The 27,458-nt window shown below is 51.0% G+C and overlaps 1 protein-coding gene, 1 long non-coding RNA gene and 1 pseudogene across 7 annotated transcripts in view; 1 reads left to right on the top strand and 2 right to left on the bottom strand.

Moving 5' to 3' along the window:
• The window catches only part of LOC125388291 (uncharacterized), a 334,710-nt gene that overhangs the window by 44,937 nt on the left and 262,315 nt on the right, over positions 1-27,458 (bottom strand). The gene's annotated exons all lie outside the window — the stretch shown is intronic.
• Positions 1-27,458, top strand: part of Ttc7a (tetratricopeptide repeat domain 7A) — a 102,985-nt gene that overhangs the window by 27,605 nt on the left and 47,922 nt on the right. For 3 of the 6 annotated variants that reach the window (XM_048416303.3, XM_085690947.2, XM_085690944.2), the window contains exons 6-11: positions 13,635-13,713; positions 14,472-14,629; positions 15,129-15,192; positions 21,133-21,270; positions 21,830-21,913; positions 26,324-26,428. In XM_048416303.3, coding sequence (XP_048272260.1) covers positions 13,635-13,713; positions 14,472-14,629; positions 15,129-15,192; positions 21,133-21,270; positions 21,830-21,913; positions 26,324-26,428 — 628 coding nt within the window. The remainder of the gene's footprint in view (positions 1-13,634; positions 13,714-14,471; positions 14,630-15,128; positions 15,193-21,132; positions 21,271-21,829; positions 21,914-26,323; positions 26,429-27,458) is intronic. The other 3 variants (XM_085690945.2, XM_085690946.2, XM_085690948.2) reach the window with 3 other exon arrangements.
• LOC125388152 (TNF receptor-associated factor 3 pseudogene) lies at positions 11,515-12,814 on the bottom strand (annotated as a pseudogene).

The following is a 27,458-nucleotide window of genomic DNA, read 5'->3' as shown; positions in this document are numbered from 1 at the left end:
CTACTCTTGTACTCAACACAGGCTACATCTATGATAAAAGGTGGGGTTTCCCCCACTCACGGCGAGCTCTGTAGGGGGTGTCCCTTACAATTTAGTTCAATCTTGACATTAACCAATAGGCTCAGAGCCGTAAGACGATCTATCAATCTCCTCACAAAGCAGGTGCCAGGTCACCCAAAACTTTTGTCTCACTTAGCTGCAAACTACAGCTTCTATGACCTGTTCTCAGGTTCAGTGGTTTGCTAGATCAGTCCACAGATGCAGGAATGGTTCATTTCCTAGATTACCTGCTTCTCACACAGTGATCCAGAGGAGGAGATGCACTAGCAGGGCCCGGAGGCTCCATGCCATCTCAATGAGTCACTCCCCCCCCCCCCCCCCGTGTGTCCTGCTGCCCGAAAACTCCCTAGACCTGGTGCTTTGGGATGTTCTGTTGTGACACCAGCATCCTGATAGGTGCTCACTTATGGTTGTTACCTACAATGCCATGAGGCAGGCATGGCCCTTCCTGCTATTTCACAAGCAAGGAAAACAGGTTTGGAGAGTTTGGGGGCTTGCCCGTGGTCACACAGACTCTGGCAGCAGAGTGTGGATTCTCTCCCAAGGATAGCGCCTTTGGGACTGTACTTCAAACCCTGGTGCCCTGCCAGACATGAGGAGTGTACAGAGGTAAACTGTTTCTGAACCCCTTTATTCTGTTCAGGAATTCTTGCAGTGTCTCCCTATCACCAAGCGTCGGGGACATAGGTCTCCCCAAGGCCCAGGCCACATGCTTACCTATATCCATCTCAGCTTCTTCTACCTCCCAGGAGTGGCCTCACAGAGCCAAGCTCCAAAATCTGGGGAAGAACTCCACTTTTGTTCCAGGCACTGAGGATAGAGTTCAGAGGCATCCCACATCCGGAGAAAACACAGCTCTGTGCCTGGACACCCTTGTTAGGAACACTGGCCCCCTGCTGTGCTGGAGGCCCGGGGCACTTGGAGCACCTATACACCAAGTGACCTACAAACAAGGGTTTGAGACCAAATGAGGTCTAGAGAATTTTACAGCCTTTGCCTCCTCCAAGAGGTCTGGTCTCTGTCTCAAAAGTCTTTCAACTCATTGTTTCCTAAGCTTATGTGGCCAGAACCCTTTCCCAAAGATTGGCTGTTCCTACTTTCTAGGAAATCTAGGGCCTCGCTAAAGCCTGCTGTTCCCAACTGCAGGCCGTGGGTCATTGTGTGTGTGTGTCCACCTAGCCCTGGGTTGACCTCAGGAGCAGTGAGCTCAGCCATATTCCCCTCCACTCCCACAGTAGGCAACTTCCTGAGAGTGAAAGGTGGCCAGGAACATGAGAGGCTCACATCTACAGCAGCATGTCCTTTAGCATCTTGTTGATTTTAGAAGGAGGGAGATAAATCGATATGTAGGTCTATGTAGGTGGATTTTTCTGTCCCACCAGCTGCTCCCTAAATAACCGCACAGAAACTCATTATTAATTATAAATGCTCGACTGATAGCTTAGGCTTGTCTCCAGCCTGCTCTTACAACTTAAATTAACCCATTTCTATCATCTGTGTGCCGCCCTGAGGCTTGTTTACCTCATTTATGAACTTCCCATGTTGCTTCTTCCTGGTCTGGCTCACAACTCTCATGACCCCCTGACTCTGCACTTTCTTTTTCTGAACATTCTCTCTGCCCAAAAAATCCTGCCTAGCCATTGGCCAATCAGCCTTTTATTAACAACAAGAGCAACACATCTTCACAGTGTACCGAAGGATTATTCCACTCATGTATGTGTTAGAAAACACACCCAGTAGACCTCAGAATATCCCTGATGATTATCCAGGGCAGGTGCCTCAGGTTTTCTCTGTCAGTGGGAGGCGAAAGGTTGAGCTGATCACCAGCTTTGACCAATCATGCGTGTGTAATGGCCTCCGTAAGAGCTGATCACCAGCGTTGACCAATCATCGTGCCTGGGTATTGGCCTTTGTAAAACTCAACCGCCCTTGCTGCAGCCAGTGCTTGTGTGGCCCTGAATGTGTCCCCTCTCCAAACCTGTTTTCCTTGCTTGTGAAATAGCAATAGGACCATGCCTGCCTCACAGCATTGTGGGTATTAAACCCACAAGCCAGACTGCTGGTGTCATGACTTCTTGGACCATCAAAACCAGGAACATTGTCAGCTGGTTTTAGTATTTTTTTTCATTCAGTTCATGGTTGAATAGCTGCTAGCCTAGGTATAAATTTTACACTTTTAATTTTTCTTATTTTAGTCTCGTGAGTACAAGGCCAGGCAGTGTTGGTGTCCCCATTTAACCACAGATGTGGTTAAATGCCCAGACAGTTACTACTCAGGGTGGGGCTGCCCACAGCCCTGGACTCCCCAGACCACCTGTGGCTATGGAGGGGACCCAGAGTACACAGAGGCACTGAGGAGTCCAGCTGCCCCCACCCACCGCCACATCTGTTTTTATGTTTTGGTGCTTTTTGAGTTGACAGTCATCAGTTTCAGAGACACAATCTGGTTCCTGTTTTCACTGCCTAGAGACTGTGGCTTGGGTCTGCCATTGTCCTGGCCTTGCTGTGTCTGAGAGGCCTTCTGACACCCCTCTCCTCAGGAGTCTCCAGTTGCTAAGTAGAAGTCCTCAAGGGTGAGAAAAGATGATGGCACCTTCAGCCCCCTGCCTTGGAGCTTTGTGAGAAGGTCGGGGTTCTTTGTTTAAGGCTGTCAGCCCTTTATGAAGCCCAGTGTGAGCCTGCACAGCAGATGGGCATCGCCTATTTCTGTAAATAAAGCTGCCAGCGGAACAGCCACACTCATTCATTCATTTGTGAATTGTCTGTCCACACACACCCTGTATTTATCATTTTGGGGGGTAGTGATGGTGGTAGTAGTGGTGGTAGTGGTGAAACCAAGGCAGAGTCTCATTGTGTAGCCTTGACTGTTCTGGAATTCCCTATGTAGATCAGGCTGGCCTCGAACTCAACAGAGATGCAGCCTCTGCCTTCTGAGTGCTGGTATTAAAGGCGTGTACCACTACACCCCGCTTATATTTACCATCTATATTTGTAGACAACTTACTGACCCCTGCCGTAGAGCTTAGGAGTCTGCAGGAGCCTCAGGATACAATGAAAGGATGTTTTTGTATATGGAGGTCTTGGATAATAAAATTTGTAGGACAGGGACAGGTCTGATTTCAGTATTCTCTCTCTAACCATTCATTTAGTAAATAATCCTTCTAATAATTTGTGCCACTTAAACTACATGCTGAATTTCTACCAGACACATGTTTTTGTTGTTGTTGTTTTTCAAGACAGGGTTTCTCTGTGTAGCCCTGGCTGTCCTGGAACTCACTCTGTAGACCAGGCTGGCTTCGAACTCAGAGATCCATCTGCCTCTGCCTCCCGAGTTCTGGGGTTAAAGGAATGCACCGGGCTAATCAGACACTAGTTAAATACTTTGCCTGAATAGTTTAGTCCTTCCGACAGCTCTCTGAGATTGTAGTTAGTATCTCTACTTCTCATATGGAAAACAGAGGCAGAGAACAAAAGTAACTTTGTCTTGGCTGGAGCTAAGAATACACATGGATCTGTCTGATTGACATTTGGAGCCTGTCTTCCTTTTGAACTCTATGCAGCCGAGACTGATCTTGAACTTCCAATCTTTCCATTTCTGCATCCTGAGTGTCGGCCTTAATAGGTGTGTGCCACACAGCCAGTTTATGTGGTGCTGGGATTGAACCCACGATTTACGCATGCTGAATGAGTACTCTACCAACCCAGCTGAAGGCTGAGCTGCTCCCAGCAGAAGTCCTCTGACTGTGACCTTGCCCAGCCCTCCAATGCCTGCAGCTTAGCGGTGGTTTCCCAGAGTCAGTTCACGCTTGGCTAATGCTGGGCACCTGCTGTGAAAAGTCAGTGGTTGCTAGAGAAAGTCACGAATGTCAGACTCTGAGGTTTCCTCTACTCTTTCTCTACTCCGTCTCCTCTCCTTCCTCTGCTGTCCAGGGCCTGTGAGGGCTCAGTGAGAGGGAAAAAACAGGCTTTATCTGGGGGAGGCGCTGCTATCCCCCCACACACACCATGATTCCTCTCTCTCCCCACCCCACCCCCATCTTCTGCAGGTGTAGAGAGGTCAAAGTATCAAGGACAGCCAGGAGGGAAAGAGAGAGCTGTTGGTTTACCAGTCATCTGGTGGGTCCCAGACTGGATCACGTGCCTTCTGAAGAAGGTCACATGGCCCTGTTTCACTCCTGAGGGGCAGGAGTGGAAGAGATAGAGTCATTAGCTCAACCCCACCCACCAAGACTGTAGGACAGGTCTGCATGTCCTTCAGCCCCAGCCCCAGCCCCTTTCTGGGCTCAGGGTGCAGAAAGGCATTCTGCCCTCTGGATACTGTGTGGAGGACTGCATCCTGATCTGGTAATCAGGGCTAGGAGTGGATCTTCAGTGCACTCACTTGGTTCCTTTTGCTCTGTCATGTGATCAGAGAATGGCTCTGACTGTAGGTCCTCCCTCCTCTACTGCACCCAAGCTGCCTGTCAGCTCTCTCCTGCATTCTGCACACTCAGGCAGGAAGATTGTGAGTGAGAGCCTGGGCATGTGAGGTCCCCCCAGCAGGTCGAGGCATTAACTTGCCTACGCTCTCAGGAACTCTCAGGAAAAGGGCAAGTCAGTTCAGATGTTTTTCTGTTCCGTCTGACTCGGCTCCCATCTCTTCATCACTCCCCGCAGGGCACATTTCAGCCCCAGAAGCTGAGACACTGGCTCCACCCTAGCCACAGCACATCAAGCGGAATGGAAATTAATCATCACTTCTTGCTAAGTAAACAGCCCAAATGTTTAAAGTCTCCGAGTGTGGGCAGAAGTCCCCAGGACACATGGCGGTTACTCCGTCCCCTGTCAGTCTCCTATGCCTCATGCAGGCCAGACGTGGCCTCTGGATTTACAGACAGATTTAAAGCAGGGCTCACAGTGCTCTGGGCTCACCTGGTTATAGGTCATTCCTCGGGACCCTTTCTCATACTAGTAGCTCATGTTTGCTCACCGTATGAAAGGCAGAAGGGGGTTGCCCTTCTGTGTAGTCCTGTGAGGGAAGAACAGATACAATTCCCGTTTTCCCAATGAAGAGGGAAGGGAACTTGTCTGGAGTCATAGGCCATTAGGTGGCAAAGCCTTGGAAACAGGCACATCACCTGAGTCCATACAACCCCTCCACCTACGGCTTTGTGGTGTAGGAGATCCTTCTTTCTATGTGTTGCTTGTATTGGTTAATGAATAAAGAAACTGCCTGGCTAGTTGATAGGGCAGAATTTCGGTAGGCTGGAAAGACAGAAGAACTGAATGCTGGGAGGAAGAAGGGCAGAGTCAGAGAGAGGGGGCAAGCTGCTGTTTTTTGCTGCTTTTACAGTATAAGAGACCACACCCAAGTGGACTGGTATCTTAAAGGCTATTGGCTGAAGGAGCAGAATGTGTTCCCACAGCAGCTTTGATCACTACATAATCCTTGCTCAGCATAGCCTGCCCACAGTAGATCTGCATCAGTGACCTTCGTAATTACATGTTGTCATTGTCCTTTGGTTAAAGTACAAAGGTTGGGGAGCCACTGGTTCTAATTTTGTTCTTAAATATATTAGTCTCCTTAGCCCGTAATTTTTCTGCCTCACTGTTTTTTTGTGTTAATTTGGGGGACGGTCTGGGCCATGGTAGGTTTTATCAACATCTCTATCTTTGGCCTTTTACCCTTTAGATACCAGAAGCATTTCCACCAAGAATGACGACCAAAAATATGTTCCCAGGCAATGGTGAATGCCAGGGCGGGGCAACAGCCCCCAGTTGTGAGCTATTGTCTTACCTTAAAGTTCAGAAGGTTCTAGAGTGGAGGGCTGGCTGGATTGCATTTACAGTTGGTTAAATTACAGACCTGCACATCTGAGTTTGTGGGGCCTGGAAAGTAAGAGACATCCTTGTTGGTGTGCAGGAGGGTTCCAGACCAGTGGGAGAACACTTGTAAGGGCCCGAGACAGCCCAGAGACCAGCCCAGGTAGCTCATTCCCAAAGAGCCTCTGTATCTGCTGTGTGTAACGAGCCTGTGTCCTGCCAGCTCCCAAATAGTAACATGGAGACTTATTATTAATTATAAAAGCTTGGCCTTTAGCTTAGGCTTGTCTCAAATAGCTCTCATAGCATCACTTAACCCATTTCTATTAATCTGTGTCCTACCATGTGGCATTATCTCTCTTCCCTCTTGCACCTCCTGTGTCCTCCCTGTGTCTGGCTGGCAATTCTGCCTTTCTTCTTCCCAGTGTCCTCTCTGTCCCCAGAAGTCCTGCCTAACCAACCTCTTCCTACCTAGCTATTGGCCACTCAATTCCTTATTGAAGGAATCAGAAGGGACCTTGGCAAAGATGCATCTTCACAGTGTAGACAAATACGCTCCAGCAGCTGTGGATGGACCTGTGGGCAGGTCCGGACAGGGCCCAAGAGGGCAGGAGGTGGGCTGCTGCCTGGGATGGGGTGGACTGCAGGAGTGGCTGAGTCCTGGAAGAGGGGCCTCTGCTGAGAAAGGGGTGGGGCCAGACTGAGCAGTGCCTCCTGGTCCCCACAAAACACCCGCCTCAGCAAAGGCTACCCCTGCCAAGCCAAGGATTTGATGTTATTCCTGAGACTGGTCTGGTCCACTCACACAGTGGGTGGCATTCACTGGATCCCCAGTTTCCCTCTTATTCTGAGCTTCCAGAAACCTAGGCCTCTTTCATGCTGGCTAAGTCTGAGACCGGTGGCCGGTTACTCATGTGCCTGAGTGGCATTCCCTTTTTCCAGAGGCCTTGCCCTGTTTATTTAGTAGATAATTCCTCCAGGTGACTCCTGACCTTTGTGCTGTGGTGATATTGTTCCCAACTAACTGAGTTAATGTTAAAAAGGCCCTGTGAACAGGATAGGGGCCGGAAAGCCTGGGGACCGTCACTTCCCCCACCTCAGCCACTAGAGGGCAGGCGTGGATTCCAGTTGGATCCTGGCCTCAAGCAGTTCTGTGGCAGCTGGGCCTCCAGGAGAATGAATACTAGACCTGAAATTCTGCCTGTCAAGACTCAGGAAGGAGCTTGGGTCTCTGAGAAGCAGCTTCAGGAGTGAGGCAGAGAAAGGTAACACAATGTGAACCAAGAGAGCCGGTGTCCCCATCAGTGCTCCGACCACAGTAGTTCTGAGGGTCCCAGGCACCTGCCGAGAACAGGAGATGGAGCCAACTCTGCTCCTTCATGCAGGATGGGCAAAGGGCTGTTTCTCTTTGGTTTGGTGTTCCCGTCCTTCTCCCTAGAGCTGGCAGAGCCCATTCTCTGCTCAGGGTTGGGGTGAGTTTGAGTCAAATGGGCTGTGTGCCTTAGACTTACTCTTTATAATATTGTTTTAATTACTAAAGCAACATCTACTTTACACTGCATTCCAACCAAGAGAGAAAGGAGTGTGTTCCAAGGAAGCCACCTCCCGACCACTCCTGGCTCCTTTAGTCCTGTAGTCAATCAGTCAATCAATCAATCCCCTCCCCCACCAAGTTGCCTACTTTGTCTGCCAGGGGCTGATCTGAAAGCAAAGTGTCACTTTAGATTACTGATGGTAATGCTGTCTGGTTCTCAGCAGCCACATGCGTACGTACGTGTATCTGCAGGGCCTGGCAGAGGGGGGCAGCGCTGTTATTCTGTGTTGTGCTTTGCTCGGGGCGGGGGGGGGGGGCAGGCTGCTCTGCAGGCACAGCTCTTATTGGTCCTTAGTGCCCACTCACAACCTTCCCCAGCTCTCTGGGGAAGAAAACTCACTGCCTGGGCGAATTCCCCGTCCGACGTCCCTGTTTTCCGTGCTCGCCCTGACTCTGAAGGGAGAAGTTTTGTCTTTGAGGCAGATGATTTGGGTCTGTGGTGAAAATGAAGAGCTTGTGTAACTGCTGAACTTTACCTGACCTTGTCCTCGGTGACTGGGGTCTACCATTTTGTCACGCTCTTCTGGGTACTTGACTAGAAATCTCTCGTGGACAGTGCCAGCCCTCAAATGGGGACTTACATTAGGGCTGTATGTACCACTCTCCTCTCAATCCGTTCTGTCTAATTTATCATTTTATTTCAAATCAGCGCCCTTGTACTGAAGCACCCACTGTGTACAAAACCCTTGTGAAGAGCTCCTAGAAAGTCAGGAGCGGTTGGTTTAGCAGACGACAGATGCCTGCATGCAAGGCCGTGGGCGAGCTGGGTGTTCGCTCAGCCTCTCCTCATCTATGCCACAGTGACTTATTGACTGCCAGTTGCAAACGGGGTAGCTGACCGTGGACTTAGCATGCAGAAGGCGCTTTGTAGTGACATAGGAGTTCTGGAGCTCAGACAGCCAGGAGGGGAAAGCGGGAGCGTAGTGATGGCCACGGGGTCTCGGAGCTGAAGTGCTGTGTCAGCCTATGGCCTTGTGCAGGTAATGCCCAGAAAGACAAGTACCTTTCAGGCCTTTGTTTCCCATTAGAGAGGGTTAGAGTGGAATATTTTATTTATATTAATTATATTTGATGGTGTTGGGCTGGATTACAGGGCCACCTTTACACTTGGCAAGTGCTCTGAGTTACAGCCTATCTGGCAACGGTCCTTTCTCTTTTTAAATAATAATTAATTTGAGACAGGGTTTTCTCTATGTAGTCCAGGCTGTCCTGGAACTCGCTCTGTAGACCAGGCTGGCCTCGAACTCAAAAGATCCGTCTGCCTCTGCCTCCTGAGTGCTGGGATGAAAGGTGTACGCCAGCTCCACCTGTCCCAGTGGTCATCTCTAAAGGGCATTGTGTACATCACGTGTTCTGCTTAGACTGGCGTGATGCAGTCTTGTGAAAAACTGTGAAGACTGATTGCAGTCATGGGCTCTGGAAACGTGTGCCAGTGTGGCTGCGGGGGCAGAGGGGCTTGCTGGCTGCACAGTCTACCTCCACCTGGATCCCTCCACCCCGCCTCTCAGCCAATCGGGCTTGACTTTACTTGGAACAAATGGCTTCCTGGCTCCCCCCTGTGCAGCCTGTTTCTGGCCAAGGTTTGTTTGAGACTCTGTTTGGATATTGTTAAAAGTGAGCAGCTTGGCTCAGAAAGGTCAGCGGGAAAGATCAGAACAAAGAGATCTTTCAAGCTGGTTTCTCACGGGGCAACCAGAAAGGGCTGGGGAAAGCCCCAGCTCCACCTGGCGCGGGCAGCTGCAGGTTGGGCTAGGATCGCTCAGGCTGTGGCCATCTGGGTCATTTGAGAACCTCCAGCTAGGCATTTCTTAGAGGGGCAAGCTGAGGCAGGGGCAGTTCTTGGCACTTAAAGCAGAGCCAGGCAACCTAGGCTAGGATTCCAACTCTCCCTGTGTGGCCATGGCCACTGGAACCTCTTGTGTGGATTGTTTCTTTAAAGACAGTCAATAAAAATTGAGATTGACTCAAAACATGCCTAAGGGTGATGATTTACTCTGCAAAAGAATTCCCGGGAGCCTATTCGCATGCCCAGATCCCTTATAGATCTGAAAATTATTAAAAACAAACAAAAAGCTTTGGAATATAAGATTGCATTAGAATGCAGTACTCGCTCCTTAAATGTGTGCTGGAGTGATCATTGTGGCTGTGGCACATCAGTGTCCCCTCCCCAGCATCCGGGAGCGACCTCTCTGCTGCTCTAGGAATGTGAAGACTCTTTGGCAGTGACGGAGGTCTCAATCCCTCCTGTGGCAGAGGAAGAAGAGGCATTAGGCTTTCTTGGCTCCAGCCTCCCAATCACAAGCTGGGCCAGACTGCTGGGGAAGAGGCTGGCAGACTGCCCATAGAGTGGAAAATCACCCACGGCCCCAGGAGTGGCCTGCCTCCTCTGGGTCCCGGGGATCAGCATGCCTGAGCCTGTGGACTCAACAGTCAGGATGGTTATCTCCTCTTCCTGGGAGCCCCCATCTGTCTTTATCCTCCCTTTGTGATGGGCGTGGTCCATCTACTGGGGAATCTGTTCTTTTTGGGGGCTGGTGGGAGATGACTGTGAAACTGGGCCCTGTCCCTGAAGCACTTCTGTTTTCTACCAGTGGTTAGTATTGTTCTTGAGCATTCGTGTAAAGAAAGGTACAATGTCAGGAGCATAGCCTTCAGAATGCCAGCTAGCAGAAAAGAGAATGACTCATAATGGCCCTCCACTGCATGTGTTGGTCTATTTGGGCATACTTAGCACTTTCCCAAAAGCTCTATAGAGAAACGAGTACCCCCTAGAGCCAGGAAGACATACAGAGGCCACCTCATATTCCCAGCAGTGTGGCCTTTCCATGCCCTTCTGAAACTTGACTTCTCTGGTTTGGTCAAAGTCAGATTCCCACCTGAGTCTCCCATTACAGATTGCATACAATATATTTTGATCTCATTCACCTTCTCCTCCCCCTAATTCCTTCTAGGTCACCCTTCTCCCTAACTTGCCCCCCACTTCATGTCCTTTTCTTTCTTTTACAATCCACCGAATCCAATTTGTATTGAATGTATACTCCTGGGTGTGGGCCAAACCAGGAGCCACACCCTTAAAGAAAACTGACTCTCCCTTCTCCAGAAACGACCAGCTGTCAATAAGTCCTCAGAAGTGGGGCTCATGGGCTCTTCCCCATTCGTAATAATAGAATGTTGACTGGTTTGATCTGCCGGCAACCACAGCCATTGTGATATCATGAGTGTTAGGTCCTGTCATATCTAGAAAATACTGCTTCGTCCTGGTCCTCCCTGACCTCTGGCTCCTACTATCTTTCTGTCTTCTCTTTGGCAATAGTTCCTGAGTTTCCTTGTGGGGTAGGGTGGTGTGTAATGGCGTAGGACTTGCCTTCCTTCCTTTCTTTATTTCTTCCTAATTTCTTTAGATTCATTTATTTTTATGTTATGAGTGTTTTGCCTGCATGCATGTCTACTCTGTGTTAACCTGTGGAGGCCATAAGAGGGGATTCAGATACCTTGGAACTGGAGTTAGGGATGGTTGTGAGTCACCTGTGGGTGCTGGGAACCAAACCTGGGTCCTCTGCAAGAACAACAAGTGTTCTTACCACTGAGCCATCTCTCCAAACTCTGAGCTTTCGCTTCTTTTTTTTCTTGATGAAAAATCAGAATTGTATTATTATTTCATAAGTTCTCTTTTTAAATTAACATGCTGACACGTCCTGCTACCTCCACGTGTTTTCTTTTATGGTGTTCAAGTTAAGGAAGAAAAATCATGTTTCTTTTTAGCATATATGTTTCCACCTTAATTAACTAGATCTTTAAAAATGAAAGCCTTCTCTGACAGCAATATTTATCTCGTTGAAGGATAAACAATTCTTCAGAGTGAGTATGGCTAGTCTATTAGGAAATCCATTGGGGTCTGTTTCCATGTGTGGCTCCTCCTGCCAACCACGTATCCTCCTCCTCCGGTTGCTTACCCTGTTCCACACGGTCCTTTCTGAGGGCGAGGACCTTCGTGAAGACAGACTGCTTCAACCCCCAGAGGAGTTACCTCCTGCTGAATCCACCTCCCCAGTTACTTGTCAGGGGTCAGGCAGATCCCAAGTATCCACTATGATTTTAATAAAACTTGTATCATCTTTAATATACATCCCATTCTCTAGAATAGTTTGGGCGACAAAGACTGGGCAGCCAGAGGCAATAGTCATCTCTCCAGTGGGTTTCTTGAAGCTGCTGCTCTTGGGTTCAGGCTTGAATGCATCTCCCAGATGATGTCGAGAGAACCCTTGATCCATCAGCATGAATGTCACTTCCTGCTTGAATGGCCATGGCAACAAAGCATCATATTCTCCACGCATAATGACAAAAAATAGCGACAGATGTTGTCTCTTTCCCTATTCTGTCCCCGTTCAGGTAGACCCTGGCACACATCTTACAGCCAAAATAGCCTGTGTAGAAAGGCTGGCTGTAGAGAGACTTATAGTCATGGATCTTCCAGATCAGCACACCGTTGTAGGTGGTGGTCTCGGGACCTGGAACCGCAGGTCTACGTCGGCCAAGCAGACGTCATGAACACTCAGCATCTGATCATGCCGGCTCAGCTGAGATCCCAGCGAGCCTGTGCTGCGAGCCGCCTACCCTGCACTCTTGTGCCCACTTTCCAGCGCAGTCACACGGTTCTGGGGGACTCCACACTGCTCTTCATGCTGTCTGCTTCCTCCCACTTCTGCCGGAAGGGGCGGAGCTCCTTGAGTTCTTTCAGTTTCTCTGCTTGGCTGTCTTTTACTTGCTGCACATGAAGGATTTTGGATCCATCGTTTCAAAGCATCTCCTTTTGTCTCTCAATTTCAGTTTCAGAGCTGCATATCTGATTGTGCAAACTTTGTATGCTCTTGGTTTTTTCAACGCTTTCCTTCTGCAGCAAGGAAAGCTGCTTTTCCAGCTCTACGCTTTCAGCAGCTTCGCATGCTGCTCTTCAGAGCTGGCCTCCTGGGCCTTGATCTGCTGGTTTGTACCCTGAAAAATGCAGCCATAGCGCTTAAAGCTACAGGTGCTGGGGGCGTTGACGCTCTGACAAGTGGGCACTCAACTCGTTTCTCAGAAGAGTCTGGACGCTGCTCTTATGAGGGCAGGTCACCACCACACAGGGACAGTCAGTGTCTTCGTGCTTCTGCAGTGTGATCATGGGGACTTGACCCTTGGAGTGATTGCGTGTGGCCTCTCGGTGTTTCCAGGCCTTTCCCACAGGCTCCCGTATCTCTGAACTTTCATTTCTAACAAGTTCTTGGGATGCTGAAGTTCCTGGGATAGCGCTTGCTGCCACTGGTCCAGGGACTGACTGTACTCCGAAGAGCGCTGTTCTGAGTCATCATTTCCTTGCATGTAGGCTGAGAACTTTTAGTGATAAGCACAGTGGAATTAAGTAGTACACACACTAGCTTGTAAAAATTACTTCTGTGCTTAAAAATACTTCTGCACTTACTATATTTTGCAAAAAAAAATTCACAAAAACAAAAACCTACTAGCACAACAAACCCGTGATTTCAAGTATTTTTTATTAATGTGAGATAGCTACTAAGTGAAAAGGAGATATAAGCAGAAGAATTACATAAATAATAATGATGGCCATGGATTAGTAGGAACACTGAATGTAGCGTGCCGACAGGGAGTCTGGAGACACGGAGCTAAGCATGAGCCCATATTTTGTAGGTGAGACTGTGGGTCACAGAGGTGAGATTGCTTCCCTGACACAGGACCGAGGGTCTGGAGGCTGAGGTTCCCTGCTTTCTTTATGGCCGTTTCTTCTGCGACCTGGGCAGGTCAGGGAGAGTCCCGACTGACCTTACTCCAGGTGTCTTTGTCTACATTCTCAGGCTTACAGAGAAAGGCTTGTAGCTTCCTGAGCTTCCCTGAAGGCAAAGAACTTGACCTGCACAATCCTGTCCTGTTGTAGTTCCCAGGCTACAGAGCCCCTGGGGGCTGAGAAGTTGGGGGTGGGCAGCAGTGGGCTTCCTGGTCGCCAGCTGCAGCGCGTCAGCCCTGGGTCTGGAGTGTTCTGAAGTTACAGCTCTGGCTTTCATTCCTCTGACTGAAGATATTCAAAGAATACCCGAACCATACAGACCACGCAGCAGGTGCTGGCTTAGCAGGGTATCTGTGGAGCTCGGTGAGCAATGGTCCCACTTTGGCTGTCCTCTTCCAGGAACATCGTGAAAGGCATGAGGGAGCTCCGGGAGATTCTGAGGACTGTGGAGACCAAAGCAACGCAAAACTTCAAAGTGGTAATGTGACTACTGGCTGGGGCTGGCTTATGCAAAGATCAGTTTGGGTGGGAGACAACACAAGCCCTAGCAAGAGGCCCCTGGCCTAGAGATGTCACATGCATGCCTATGCTCACCCTCCTCTGCTCTCAGCAGACATTGTTAATCCATCCCAGAATGCTTTCCCACCAAGCCTGGGAAGCACCCTGTTCATCTCATCTTCTGCATCAGGGCACTGAAGATGACTCCTAGCATTAGAACAGAGTTGAAATCTACTGCCATCCCTTGCATGAGCAAAACTATCCTAATGATGTGTGGTATGGCTCGTTTCTTCATGATCTCAATAGACGTCATTGGCTCTCCTTTCGTGCCCCAACTCAGGTCTATGCACTTTGACCTTTGTTCTTCCAAAATCAGAGCCACAGCTGTGTCTCTCACTAGAATTTTGGGTCGACTGTCAGTCTCTAGAAGGCATCTAGTAGGAAGCCTCCTGTGCCTGTGGCCTCCTCCCTTCCCCTACCTGGAAGGGACTTACAGTGTCCTCATGAGTAGAGCCCGAAGGAGAAGGAAAGAGATGGGGTAGATCTATGTCATCCACAGGAGAGGTGGTGAGCTACTGTGCCAGAGGGACCGAGGACTGGGGGACTCGGGAATGGAACTGTGAGGCCCCCAGAGGCCCAGCACATCATGCAGTGGGCAGATCTGCTAGTTGGGAACCGGGGATGCAGAAGCAAGCTGCCGAAGTTGTACCCCAGCCTGAGTCTCGCCCTCTTTGCCAGGTGGCAGCCAAGCACCTGGCGGGGGTCCTGCTGCATTCCCTGAGTGAGGAATGTTACTGGAGCCCCTTGTCCCACCCTCTGCCTGAGTTCATGAGCAAGGAGGAGAATTCTTTCATCACCCAGACCCTTCGGAAGCCTCACCTCTATGAAGGAGACAAGTGAGTGCCTGCCGCCTGCCCTGGTGCCCCGCTCCGGCCTTGCTGTGAATACAGGTTCTGATGCCACCCTGCCCAGTGCCAGGCAGACATTTCAGAGACTAAGAAAAGACGGTCTCTGATGGGGTTGGGGGAGAATACTTCATGGCTCCCTGAGGCCACACATTCAGAGATTGCCTGTCTTCCTGACACACCCCTTTGAGGTGCCAGTTGATGGTGGAGTCTGTAGTCATCAGCGGCTTCTCCCCATGCCTCACCTCAGGCTGGGGGTGCATGGGCCATTTCTTCTGCAGGATGGTAGCAGCCTTTCAGGTTCAGAACTCTGGGGCTAGTTAAGAGCTGTTCTAGGTATTCAGTGCCTGTGAATTATGCAGGAGAAGGGTCAACTTACCTGGTCGATGTTGACTTGGGGCACAAGGACTGCTTGCCGGGGGGGGGGGTGGCGCAGAGGTACTGTTGATGTGGGCTGGGCTGCAACCAGGGATGCTGTTGTGTTTTCCAGCCTCTACTGCCCCAAAGACAACATAGAGGAGGCGCTCTTGCTGCTGCTTATCAGTGAGTCCATGGTAAGCCCCAGGTACCACTGACCCCAGGGAACCGGGTTTGTGGAGAGTGTGGCATAGATAGATGCAGGCTCTCCATGACTGGTCAAGCTCTGCCTCCCACGAAGGTGTGAGCTTCTTGGCCCTGTCTCTCTGTCTCTGTCTCTGTCTCTGTCTCTGTCTCTGTCTCTCTCTCTCTCTCTCTCTCTCTCACACACACACACACACACACATTTACAAGTCTGGCTTATCAGTCTTGTGCTTGGGTTTGGCCACGCTAGCTATGCTGGGCTATGATGAGAGACCCAATATCTATCCCAAGTGGGTAGGGACTGAATGCATGTGAAATCCTCTTCTGGGTTACAAAACTTGATTATCACGAGGCAGCAGTGTGCACTGAGCAGCTAGGTGTTGTGACTGATGTAAGAACAGACAAGGAATGGAAGGAGTATGCATTTGGAGGCACAAGACCTGGATTGGGGCTCTGGGACTCTGCTGATTAGCTGAGGGTCGGGCACAAAGCATTCAGACATTCTGAGCCTCAGTTTCCTCTTCATACGATGATGATGACTCAGAAGTAAGTTTTGATAGAATTCATGTTCTTGCAACAACTCTTTATTTTCTGTCCCGTGTGTGGGCCTATTCTAGAAGCCAGAGATGTAACAATAAGCAAAATGCAGACAGGCCCCTGACCTCGTGGAGTTCACATTTTGGTCAGGGGTGGTAAAGTAGTGAATTATCGCAGTGTCCGGGCTATCCCTGTTATCTCCCATACCCTGGGCAATACATATGTGACAGTGTGCATGCGTGCATGCCCGTGGTGACCACAGTGTTAGGCAGTGTCTTTGGAGTGCTTTGGAGGCTCCTCGAAGGAGAGCATGGTGTGGTTGGGTAGCTGTAGAGGTGTGAGATGAAGGATGGACCTCCTGCACCAAGGGAAGCTCAGAAACGTGGATTATAGAAGCCGGGAGAAAGGAGGTATGTCTACACAGCTGGATCCAAGTTCTTTGGCCCTGGAGTCCATCAGTGCTGCTGAGCTGGGACTGCCAGCTGAGAACCAGGTTTCTTAGACGGTGCATCCGAGAAGTATAGGTTAACAAAGCAAGATGCCCTGAGCTGGACCATTCCCAACACTGTTCTTTACGGAACTGTTCTGGACCACGCTCAGCACCATACATAAAACAATGAAACAGCCTGAAGCCCTTATCTCCAATGCACTCCCACGTAGTACAGGGAAGCCAGCAAAATCCGATCCTTTTTCTGTTTTGCCGGTGTGGCCTCAGGAAGGTACTAGATAGGGAACCTGTGTGGGAGGTTGGGGGTGTCTTTGGGACTGGGACCCTGCACCTTAACAAACTATTTCTGTACTATACTCGGTACCAGGCACCTGGCAGCATGGTTCTTGTACTTGTCACTCATAGCTGAGCGAAAGTCTCTCTCTGTGAACCTGTTTGCTCATCTGTAAGATGGAGTTACCAAGGCCTCTGCGGAAGGAGTTTGGGTGGATTAAATAAGAAAATAAACAGAAAGCTATCTCGTTGGGTTGTTCAGTGCATGTTTTTGTCCTGGGGGCGGGAAAGGCTCGATTCTGACTCCGTTGCCTTTGAAAATGTGTAGGCTTTAATCTAGTTGAGAGATCGAGGGCATTAGTCTGCTATTTTAAAGAAAAGGGCTTCCTAGGCATGGTTCCATTTGGGACTCGGCGGATGAGACACACAGCGTCCTAGCTTTTGGCACCTGCTTTGCTGTGACGCAAGGCCTTGCTCTGCAGAAGGCTGCCAGCTCAGAGCCGGTGGTTCAGTCCCCGTGACAGGAAGACTGTGACATCTGCCACAGGAACTGTGTCGCTGGGGAGATGAAGCCTGTCACAGAGCACGGAAGCTCTTGGCTCTGTGAACTCAAGAGCTGGTGGTAATCATGTCTGCCAGCAGGGGAACCAGCGGGAGCTGCACGGGACTGTGTCCTCCAGGGAAGGGGAGCATCACTGGGCACAGATGCTTCCTAGGTCCTCCTTTCTGGCGTGACTGTTGGGGCTCGCTTGCTTGATGAGAGGCTGTCTCTGTGAAACCTCTGAGCAGGGCTCTGGGCATCTTCCTTCAGGAACCTGTTCCTTGCAAAAAGACAGCACCCAAGACTTCACCAGGGAGACCCTGTCTACATTTTGCTTTGGTTCCTTCTTCAGCAAAGCCAGCCCAAGGCCTCTGATAGTATCCGATCAAGACTACTAGACACGTTCCCAGAGAAATCTGAAACCAGGGAAACAGCCAGGGTGAAACCAGGATGTCTGGATTTCAGTGGGGCCTCTGCCCTCTGAAGAAAGCTGTATTGTCCAGTTTACTGACCTCCTCCCACAGTCTCCCCTAGACTCCCCCAGTCTCCCTCAGTCTTCCTTGGTCTTCCGTAAAGTAGAATGAGACTGGGGAAGAGGATATGAGGGCAATCAGATGCCACTTAGAAAGTGTTCCATTGCCCCCACTTAGATGGGGACTCTATCTAGGTCCAGGATTAAGTGGAAGACGGGGCTCAGCAGAGATGCCAGCTGCGCCACATCTGGCAGAGATTGGGTACTGCCAGGATAATTGACCTGGTGCTCAGGAAAGCCTCAGGGTCTGTACTGGCTCTGAATGTCCATCTCTGGGGACTCAGAGCCCTCCCCTCGGAAGGTTATACTTCTTTCACTGCCGTTAGGGTTCATGGGCCAGATAAGTTGATGGTGTGAGAATTCTCTTCCCGAGAAGGTAATGCAAGGCCTGCACCTAGGGAGGGTGGCTCAGCAAGGGTTATGCCTGCTGAAGGAAGGGAGGATTCCCGCTTTTGTCTCAGGGAGGACATTTGTCCAAAGAGCAGTGGTGAGTCCTGAGAGGGTGTGGAGCTGTTAAACTGGAGTGTGGCTGGTCTCTTGACAATCCGAAAGATCTAGTCCGAGACAGGTTCTCCTGGGAAGCGCCAGATGGACAAAGGTACAGAGTAGGAATGTCTCTGGGGGTCCTGCCTGACTTCTGAGGGCAGAGCATCCCACAGCAGGAACCAAGGGCAAGGTCACAGCAGTGAGGGTGCGCTCCCGTGGGTCCTTAGGGCTTTGGTACAGATGGGAACATGGCAGTGGGGAGAGCACAGAGCCAGCTCAGGGGCTTGTATTTACTCTAACAAGTGCGTTCACCACACTGCACTGGTCTGGAGTCGTCTGATGAAAGTGGGCATCTGAGGCTGTTGGTGTGCACAGATAGGGAAAGAGTGTGGTTAGGACTGAGTGTACAGGCTCCCTGGGAAGCCTGTGGGCCTGTGTGGCCTAAGGGCCCTGAGCCCAAGGAAGAAGGATGGGAAGGCTGGGGCACCTCTGGGGAGGGCCGGTAAACCTAGTGGTGGTGTCCCCTGCCTTTGAGGTTTCTTCTGGCTCCTGAGCCACACACAAATCCATGCTCTTTTGTGGCTTTCTAGCCAACCTTAGGACTTCCTTTTTTTTCCTGCTACAGTTTCCCAACCCGAACCCATTACCATGGTTACATACACAGGCACTGCCCAGCAACCAACACTAGCCCAACTTTTTTGTGTGTGTGTGTGTGTGTGTGACTTTGCCCACAAAGCCATGCCAACAGCGGGTCAGACATCTGCTTCAGGCTGTCCAGTGGGAACCATGTTCCCCTCTCATACAAAAGCACCAAGGACCCGTAAGAGCACGCTCTTGCTGCTGTCTCTTTGTTAAGGGGCCAGGTCTTGTGGAGGACTTGCCCTGTCTTACGCTTCATCTGCTCTAATGACACTTAGTTCTGAAAATCCACCCCTCCTTCCCACCAGACACACCCAGAGGCCTGTCCTCTTAGAGGGCAAGGTCTAGGGTAGACAAAGAAGGAGTTTCTGTGCCAGCCCGGAGTTGTCTTCCTGGGGTATTGCTCATTCCACAGTGGTGGAATTTATGAAGCTCTGTGTTCAAGGAGCTCAGTCTAGAAAAGGCATGCCCTGCTACAAGGAGTGATGAGCCAGCCAGGGCTTCCAGGGCCCTGGTGTATGCCCGTGTGGCAGAAGGGTAGGTTGGCTACAGCCCTCTGAGTTGGGAGTTGCCAGCAGGCTGATAGGGAGAATTGCAGTGACCAAACTCAGTTGAGCCTTGAAGATGGAAAACAGAGGGCGAGCTGGGTGGCTGCTGGGGAGTCAGGTCGGAGGCAGCCAGAGAAAGTAGTGTAAGTGTCACCCTGAGGGAAGCGGTGACAGTTCGCTCCTCACTACTCCTCCCTCCCAACATGGCTTCTGCGCAGGGTGGGTTTCTCAGTCCTTGACTGTATCCAGCAAGGCTCCCTCTACCTCAAGGGAAGCCACCCCTACAGAATACCTGGTCTATCCCGTCCATCTTGATTCCTTCTCCCTACCAAAGTCGTAGGAATGCACAGATGCTTCCCATAGCCCCCTGCTGCTTCTCTGTTCTTCATCCCCCCACTTCCTTTCTCTCCGCTGCCTGGAGAAGCCCACTCACCCACAGTCCCCACAGGGTGCCTGGAGCCAAGAGCTGCTGGAGGTGGAGGAGTGGGGAGGTATAGTGTGAGGGACGGAGCGTGGCTGTGTTCCCACGTGGCTGTGTGGGTGGGACTCTCGGAGGGAGAGGGATTTCTTGGCGCGTTCCCTGCCTTCGCTGCTCGCAGTTCCTGGCTCCGTTTATCAGGTTGGCTCTAGCATTGATCTTTCTGAGGATTTCCTGCCATTCCTGGCATTCTATCCCAGGCATCCCCTCCTTGGCCATCTGTGTTTCTTGAGGAGGAGGAACACCTATCACAGTCGTGGCTGAAGAGGCAGCGGTCCAGATCCATTGCCCCCAGTTTGTCTCTCTGCCTCAGATGCCCTAAGTGTATTATTCTTTGGGGCTAGGAGGCCTGTTCGCTAATAGGAGCCTCTAAGGGAGCACATTTCAGCCCAGAGCCTACAAGCAATGGGGCTTCTGTCTCCTCACCCTCTGGCCCATGGTAGCTCCTGCGCCTTCCCTACAGGAGGGAGGGTGGCTCTGTGCAGAAGGAGATGGTGAGGAGCACTGGTGAGCAGGATGGGACCTTAGAGCTGGTGGGATATTTAGGTTTCAGGGCCAACAGCTCCTTTTTTTTCTACCTAGCAGGCCAGTCCTTGACTGACATCCTGTGGAGAGCAGAGCAGTCTCAGGGAGGGAGGACGATGCTAGACAAGGACCCCTTCGGCAGGAGAGGGGTCAGAAAGGAGCATGCTGGGAGTCATCAGCAAGCATGTGGAACCAGAGCTCAGCTTTGCCAAGTACAGTCCTGAGACTGCATGAGAGTCGTTTCAGGCCCCAGGATGTCCCTGCTTTGCAGCTATTTATTTATTTATTTATTTAAGTTTTTCTTTTTGGGTTTTTGAGGGTTTCTTTGTGTAGTTCTGTCTATCTATCTATCTATCTATCTATCTATCTATCTACTATCTATCTATCTATCTATCTATCTATCTATCTATCTATTTATCATCTATCTATCTGTCTATTTTTGACAGGTACTCTGTGTAGACCAGGCTGGCCTCGAACTCACAGAGATCCACCTGCCTCTGCCTCCCAGAGTGCTGGGATTAAAGGCGTGTGCCACCACTGCTTGGTGCTCTGCAGCTGTTGTGACTGAGTAGTGACTCTTAGGTCCTGGAAGAAGGAAGACTGAATGTTCACGAGAGAGAGCATGAATGACGTATGTCTGAAGTGGGGTGGGGTGCTGAGTGTCAGCAGGTGTCACATTTAGATGAAAGGAGTGAGGCCCCGGCACTGTCCTTGCCACTTCAGGACCTTGAGCCTTAGGATGGCACCCCCCCACACACCTGGACCATGGGTTTTCTGTCCTTGGAAAGAGCTTTGTGGGGCTAGGAGAGGGCATTTCTGAGAGTATGGTCAGTTACCTGACTTGTAACAGCAGTGAAATGGGACAGTGAGTGTCTTTGCAATATGGGCCCTGTGATGCGAGGTCCTTACCTGCATTCCACCCACAGGCTACTCGGGACGTGGTACTGAGTCGGGCGCCAGAGCAGGAGGAGGACCGGAAAGTGAGCTTGCAGAATGCTTCAGCCATCTATGACCTCCTGAGCATCACCCTGGGCAGGCGGGGCCAGTACGCCATGCTTTCTGAGGTAGGGTCAGCTGCCCAGCCTACTCACTTCCTGGGACTTAGGTAATTCATAAAGGGAGCCAAATAAGGGGACCGTTTGTCTTTCCTCACTTCCCCACTCTCTGTTCAGGCTGGCCTGCCTTTTACTGGCTTTGGCTAGTGACCTTGGCATGTCACCCTAGCCTCAGTCACAGATCCATTATCTGCGGAATGGAGGTTATTAGAGATCTCACCGCAGGGTGGTTAGGGAGAATAGATGAGTTGATACATGTAAAAAGTTGAGAGCCCTACCATGACCCATGATAATCAACACTCGTTGTTATTTTTGTTGGGTTGTGTTCTTTCAAAACATTTTCACAAATCTGATTTCATCTGCCTATCAAAATGGCCCTATGAAATCATTCCTGCATTATGGAAGTGGGAAGAGAGGACCAGAGACAACTCTGATACAGCATTACCCAGCATGCCGTGGCAGGGACTGGATTACTCCTGTGTTTCCTGCAGCTCTCTGAAGGCAGTGACATGGGGAATGGTTACCCTGTCAGGGAGTGGGCCAGTGCTGACCACTTCTTCCTCCCCAGTGCCTAGAGCGAGCCATGAAGTATGCGTTTGGAGAATTTCACCTTTGGTACCAAGTGGCCCTCTCCATGGTAGCTTGTGGGAAGGTAAGGCCTAGGGCTGTGAGGGTGGGGGTTAAATGCCTTCTATGGATTCTGAGGAACCTCTGGTCCCTCCCAGGGGCTTCTCAGAGCAAGATGTTGGAGAGATTTGTGTTGAGTGGGAATTGACCCGGTCTTGGTATGACTGTCTATGAGCGTGGATTGGGAAGGCCCTAAATAATGCATGCTAGTGATGACTAGTTTGCCCATATGCAGGTATGAATTTAGATGCTTCTCTCTTCTTATGATCCACTACAAGGCCATCGTAGCACTTCTGCTGGTGTGGCTCTAGGAGAGAGGAATGCTCTTCCTGCCCCAGAGAGTCCTGCCTGTGAGTTGGAGGGAGAGTTAAACGGTGGAATGGAGTAGCAACGACACACATGGGAACCTGTAGGGGAGACTATATGATGGATGTAGTTAGAGGTACCTGGGTGGGGCCAGCAGAAAAGGCCAGCACTGCCCAGAGCACATGGCACCAGGGTAGGCATTCGTCCTCCATCTGCCCGGCCCCTGCTCCAGCACCTCTGATTTTCTCTCAGATCAGAACTACTCTTATGTAAGCCTCTATTTTAAGCAGCGACATGAAAGGAAAACCTTTCCGGAGCTGGGGGCCGAGGGAGATGGGGCTGAGGAGGCTATGAATGCAGGAAATAAGGTGCCATGAGCTTGCAGATGGTTCCAAGAGCTGTAAATACCCAGGGCCCTTTCATGGGGCTGAGGGAATCCCTCGTCCCCTGGCCCATCTGTGCCACATTCCATTTCTAGCCCCACAGCCGTCTCTGAGGAGGGCCCTTCTAGTGTGCCAGTGCCGCCTCCACAGATGAAGGAGTGCCAGGCAGCCCTGGGTCTCTGCAGTGAGACAGGCCAGGGCCTGGCGGGGAGGGGGAGGAGAACCAGGTGCCACAGTCTTCTCAGACTGCAGGGACAGGCTGAGAGCACAGCAGAGTCAGTGGGGAGTCTCCTTGAGCATCCTTTGCTGGGCTTCACTCTTCCCAGCCCTTTTGCATCACGTGGGCCACCTCCCAGAGCATCCTGAAGGCACAACGTGACCCTACTGGCTCTGCCCAGCAGGGTGTTGTCAGATTTTAAGGAGAATTCAAAATATAGACAGGACTGGCTGCACAGGATTAGAGGCACTCCCAGGCACCAGGCGGGAGTGTAGAGGAGAGCAGGAGGAAGAGCAGAACTCCAGGCAGAGGGGGCAGCATGAACCAGGGGAGTTCACAGCAGCCTGTTAATGCCTAGGTGACTAACTAGGTTACTAGGCTGGTAACTAGGCTGGGAAGGTGTGGCTGGAACTTAGGTGGATCCTCCGTGTACAGCAGCATCAAGCAACTTCTTCCTGCCTCCCCCAAACAGGAAACACCATGAGCCTTAGAATAGCAGAGAAGAAGAAGAAAGGCCTAGAGCAATGCACACTGTTCTGTGGATTTTATTTTAAAGCTACCCCCTTTAAAAATCAAAACAAACAAACAAAAACAAAACCAAAACTATCCATGGAAACTAGCTTTAATTTTGAGGAAGTTCCTGGAGGCTCCAGCCTCAGGAAAAGGCACCACGATTGTCTGGGACTTGAGAAGTCTTACACCTCCTTATGGAGAAGTTGGACCCTATGCAGTTTAGGCAGCTTGGCATCTGGCCTTTGGGAAGTCATTCCCTACTCTGGTCCCTTCGTGATCCCGCAAGATAGGCATAGGGCGCTGGAGTGGTCAGTGAATTCCGTATATGTGAGGCTCCACCCGTCCGTGCAGTCAGTGCACTGTGAGATTGTTTTGTAAGGAAGACATTCTCCAACGGCCCCCTGGGAATCCTGCATGCCAAAACCATTTGCCTGACTGCCCTGGCAGACCTCAGAGGAGTGACCAGAGCTTGCCTTTGCTGAGCCCAAGGTGGGAATCCAGGTTCTGTACCTTCCAGACGGTGCGGTTGGGTAGATAGAAATGTGCCTGGCGTTTCACCCCACCGGAATAACAGATGAGTTCTGTGCCATGATTTAGGTCGTTCCCTCTCTTAGTCTCCATGCGGCAGTTGCATTGGCTGTGTTGCTAGGTAACCAGCATGACAGGGGGAGAAAAAGAAGCCGGCTGCTCCTACTGCTGGGTCCTCAGTCGGCTCCTTAAATAGCAGTGTTTTTTGGTCTGCGTGGGGGTGGGGTGGGAAGGGGTGGGGTGGGAAGGGGTGGGGTGGGAAGGGGTGGGTGGACTATGGAGGGTCAGGACTAGAGAATCCAGGATGCAAAGGTCAGCAGCCTAAGGAAAGCTGAGGAGAAGCCTGAGGCTTCCTGGGATGTGCGGGTGGAGGGACAGTGGTGAGGGACACCCTGTCGCATTTCCAGGAGAGGGGCTCTGAGGAGGAGGTGGGGCCTGGCAGCTCTCACGAAGCCTCCCTTGCTGCAGTCTACACTGGGTGCTCGCTGTGGGCCTGTCATTTTCTGGTCCTACCTTGTACTTGTCCTGTCCTCTTGTATTGTTAGAATGATAGGGGATTTGGGCATCTGTCTCTCCTGTTTCCCTGCTTTCTGTGACCTCCTTAGGGGTTTCATCTGACTCCATCACCCCAGCCCAGTACTGAGCCCAGTACAGGCCCTGAATGAAGATACCTACAATTAACTTTATTGGTCTATTTTTTGTTACGTTTAATAAAGCAGCCGAGGTAGAAGAATTTATAATGCAAAGAAGCTTATTGGCCTCATAGTTTTGGAGCTCAAGGACAGGGCACCCACACTGGCTTGGTTCTGGTGAAGACCTCAAAGTGGGTGACGTGGCAGGAGTGTGTGCAAGTGGGAGCCACTGTAGAGCAAGACTCGAAGCCAGGCGGAGAAGAGCCAGTCATGCTCATTTTATACCAACCCCTGCCAGAACTGCTGAGAAAGATGTCCAGTCCTTTTAGTGCACACAGTGGCCTAACTAGGTTCCACTAGACCCCATCACTTCTCAGGGCTGACCACTCAGGTTCAAGTTCCAACGTATGGATTCTTGGAGAACACACTCCAAATGTATGCAAGCCATAGCTCCATGAGAGCCCAAGGAGACTGGGAGACTGGGTGGAAGAACGCTCTTCCATAGATGGTGGGAAACGGAGAGGTGAGCTGGGGGCGGGGGATACACACATTCCAATCATATCCTTCTGCAGGCAGAGGAATCTGCCAGCGCCCTCTGTTCCTTAGTGGCACCCCCCGAGTTGCTAGGGAAGAAGGAGGCTAAGTTAAAGGGAGGAGCTCAGCTCACAGTGGGACCCAGGACTTGGTGATTGTCCTGTGATACACACCTGAGGATCACAGGTAGGAGCTTACATGCCAGGACAGTGACTATTGGGGTTCCCTTGGAAAGTATTGGTTCCCTCAGAAAGCAGAAGGTTCCAGACTACACACATTCACTCGTGGGCACGCGCACGTGTGCGCACGCACGCACACACACGAACACCCCCTCCCTCTCTCTCCAGGAAACCGGCTTCCTCTGGCCAAGGTCATCACCATGGAGGCCACACAGGGTAGTGGTTATGAGTTAGGTCCAGGCTGTGTTCAAACCCTTGCTTGGCCATTCTCGGGCTATGTGACTTTTAACAAACTGTCTGATTGCCCAGCCTCTCTCTCTTTTCTTGGCTGTAAAGCTGCCCATCTGGTAAGGATGCTGTGAAACCCAGCGCTCTCATAGAGAAGTTAGCAGACTTTCCGCAGGGTTGGGCAGTCAGTTCTGACTATTAATAGCCAGCCTCTCTCAGCTATTCCACCAGTGTGGTATCTTGCAGCAGCCACAGATAGTATATAAACAGGCGTGAGTTCCAATTAGACCTTATTTACAGAAACAAGCAGTGGGCTAGGTTCAGCCTGCAGGTTCTCTTGGCAGCCCCTGACTTAGGAAAAACTGCCTGGCACATGATAAGATCTGGGGTATTAGCTGGCATTCCTCTTGGTATAGATGGCGCACCTATCTGGGCCTGGATGCCCTTCCCTTCTGGCCTTTCCCCGCCTGTCCTCAGCAAATCCTGGTTGAGTCCTGGAGCCCCGTGGGCTTTTGTTTGGAGGTTCTCTCTGGCCCTCCCACCACCTCACCTTCTTCCCAGCCTTTGTACACCTGTCCAGTCCTGTCACCAGCTTTTCTCTCTGAGTACAGGTTTAGAGAGCCCCTGTCTAATTCTCAATTTTTTCTGGTTCTGATCTGAATTCTTTTTGGAAAGGTTCTGTTTGTTATTATGTTAGCTCTTGTCACATCTCCAGAGGGTGAGGTTCATGGTCTCTATTCTCCAAAGCAGGGAAACAAAACTCAGAGAAGGACTTGGCCTGCAGTGACTATGACCTGGACTCTTCCCGCTGGGTTGTCTTCCTGGTTCTTAGAAGGAAAGGGGAACAGAGCAAGGCCTGCTGGGAGAACTGCCCAGGGTGGTCAGTGACCGTGTTCTCTGCTCTTGCTTCTGCAGTCAGCCTATGCCGTGTCGCTGCTCCGGGAGTGCATGAAGCTGCAGCCCTCGAACCCCACAGTGCCCCTAATGGCTGCCAAGGTCTGCATTGGGTCCCTGCACTGGGTGAGTGAGCTGTGGTGGTAGAGCAAGCAGGGCCCAGATTCAAAACCTTCTTCTGGGGAAGACCCCAGCAAGGGGGATAAGGTGGGGAATATTGGATGCCACCTTCATGTAGGACCAGGAGGAAAGTTTCTGAGGACCCACTAACCTTGATCTTGACAGCATGGCTCTTGGAAATGTAGTCTCCAGAGAGTCCAACAGATGGAAAGTGGGGTTGTAGGCAAGACCTCAGAGTTACCTAGACCAGCCTATTAGAAAAGGGACTTCAGATGACGTCATAGTTGATAGAGAAGGGGAGGGGGTCAAACTTAGCCCTAGCCTGAGACAAACAAAGATGGCCTCCTTGCAGTCCCTTCTTTGTTCTGTCGCACGCTGAGGCTTCTTTCCCGGTCCTGCTGTCTGCTCCCCACACTCTACTGAGGCGGCTTTTTGGGGACTGCACCTCAACTGGTACTTCTGAGCTGATGGTTTTTACTGGAGGCTCATGAAGGTGCCTTTGGAAGACCAATAGCTTGAAACAGTGAGAAAACCAAGCCCTGAGCCCTGAGCCCCAGGTCTCTGATGAGCTCAGACCCAGGGCACTGACTCTTAGGGAGTACTGCTGTAAGATTATCTCTAACTGGTAACTCTATCCAGATCAGCTTCCTGATGAAAGGGAGAGACCTCTTTCTATGCTCTGAGTGACATAGAATGAGTTCCTCATCCCTCTCACTTGTCATCTTGTACCCCACATATCCTCGCCAACAGGCGAAGTAGCCCCCATTCCTTCCTCTGCATTCTAGATCCACAGCAAGCACCCACTCTGTTGTAGGTGGCATGCAGCTGCAGCCTGCAGAGTCCCAAGCCAAACCTCTGCAACAAAGAGTGCTGGGAGCTAAAGGTGCAGAGGGCTCTTACCCAATCCCCAGATCAGACTCCTTCTTATTCCAAGACTTCTGAGAGGAAACCTTGGGCTCATCCCTTAGCTGAAGCCCAAAATACCCCATGTCTCTGAAGCAGGGCTGGGGAGGGCATATGTGCTCCCCCGAGCTGC

The sequence above is a fragment of the Myodes glareolus genome, chromosome 6 (assembly GCF_982192425.1).
Source record: "Myodes glareolus chromosome 6, mMyoGla1.1, whole genome shotgun sequence".
Classification (NCBI taxonomy): Eukaryota; Metazoa; Chordata; class Mammalia; order Rodentia; family Cricetidae; genus Myodes; species Myodes glareolus.
This window is presented reverse-complemented; position numbering and strand designations above follow the sequence as displayed.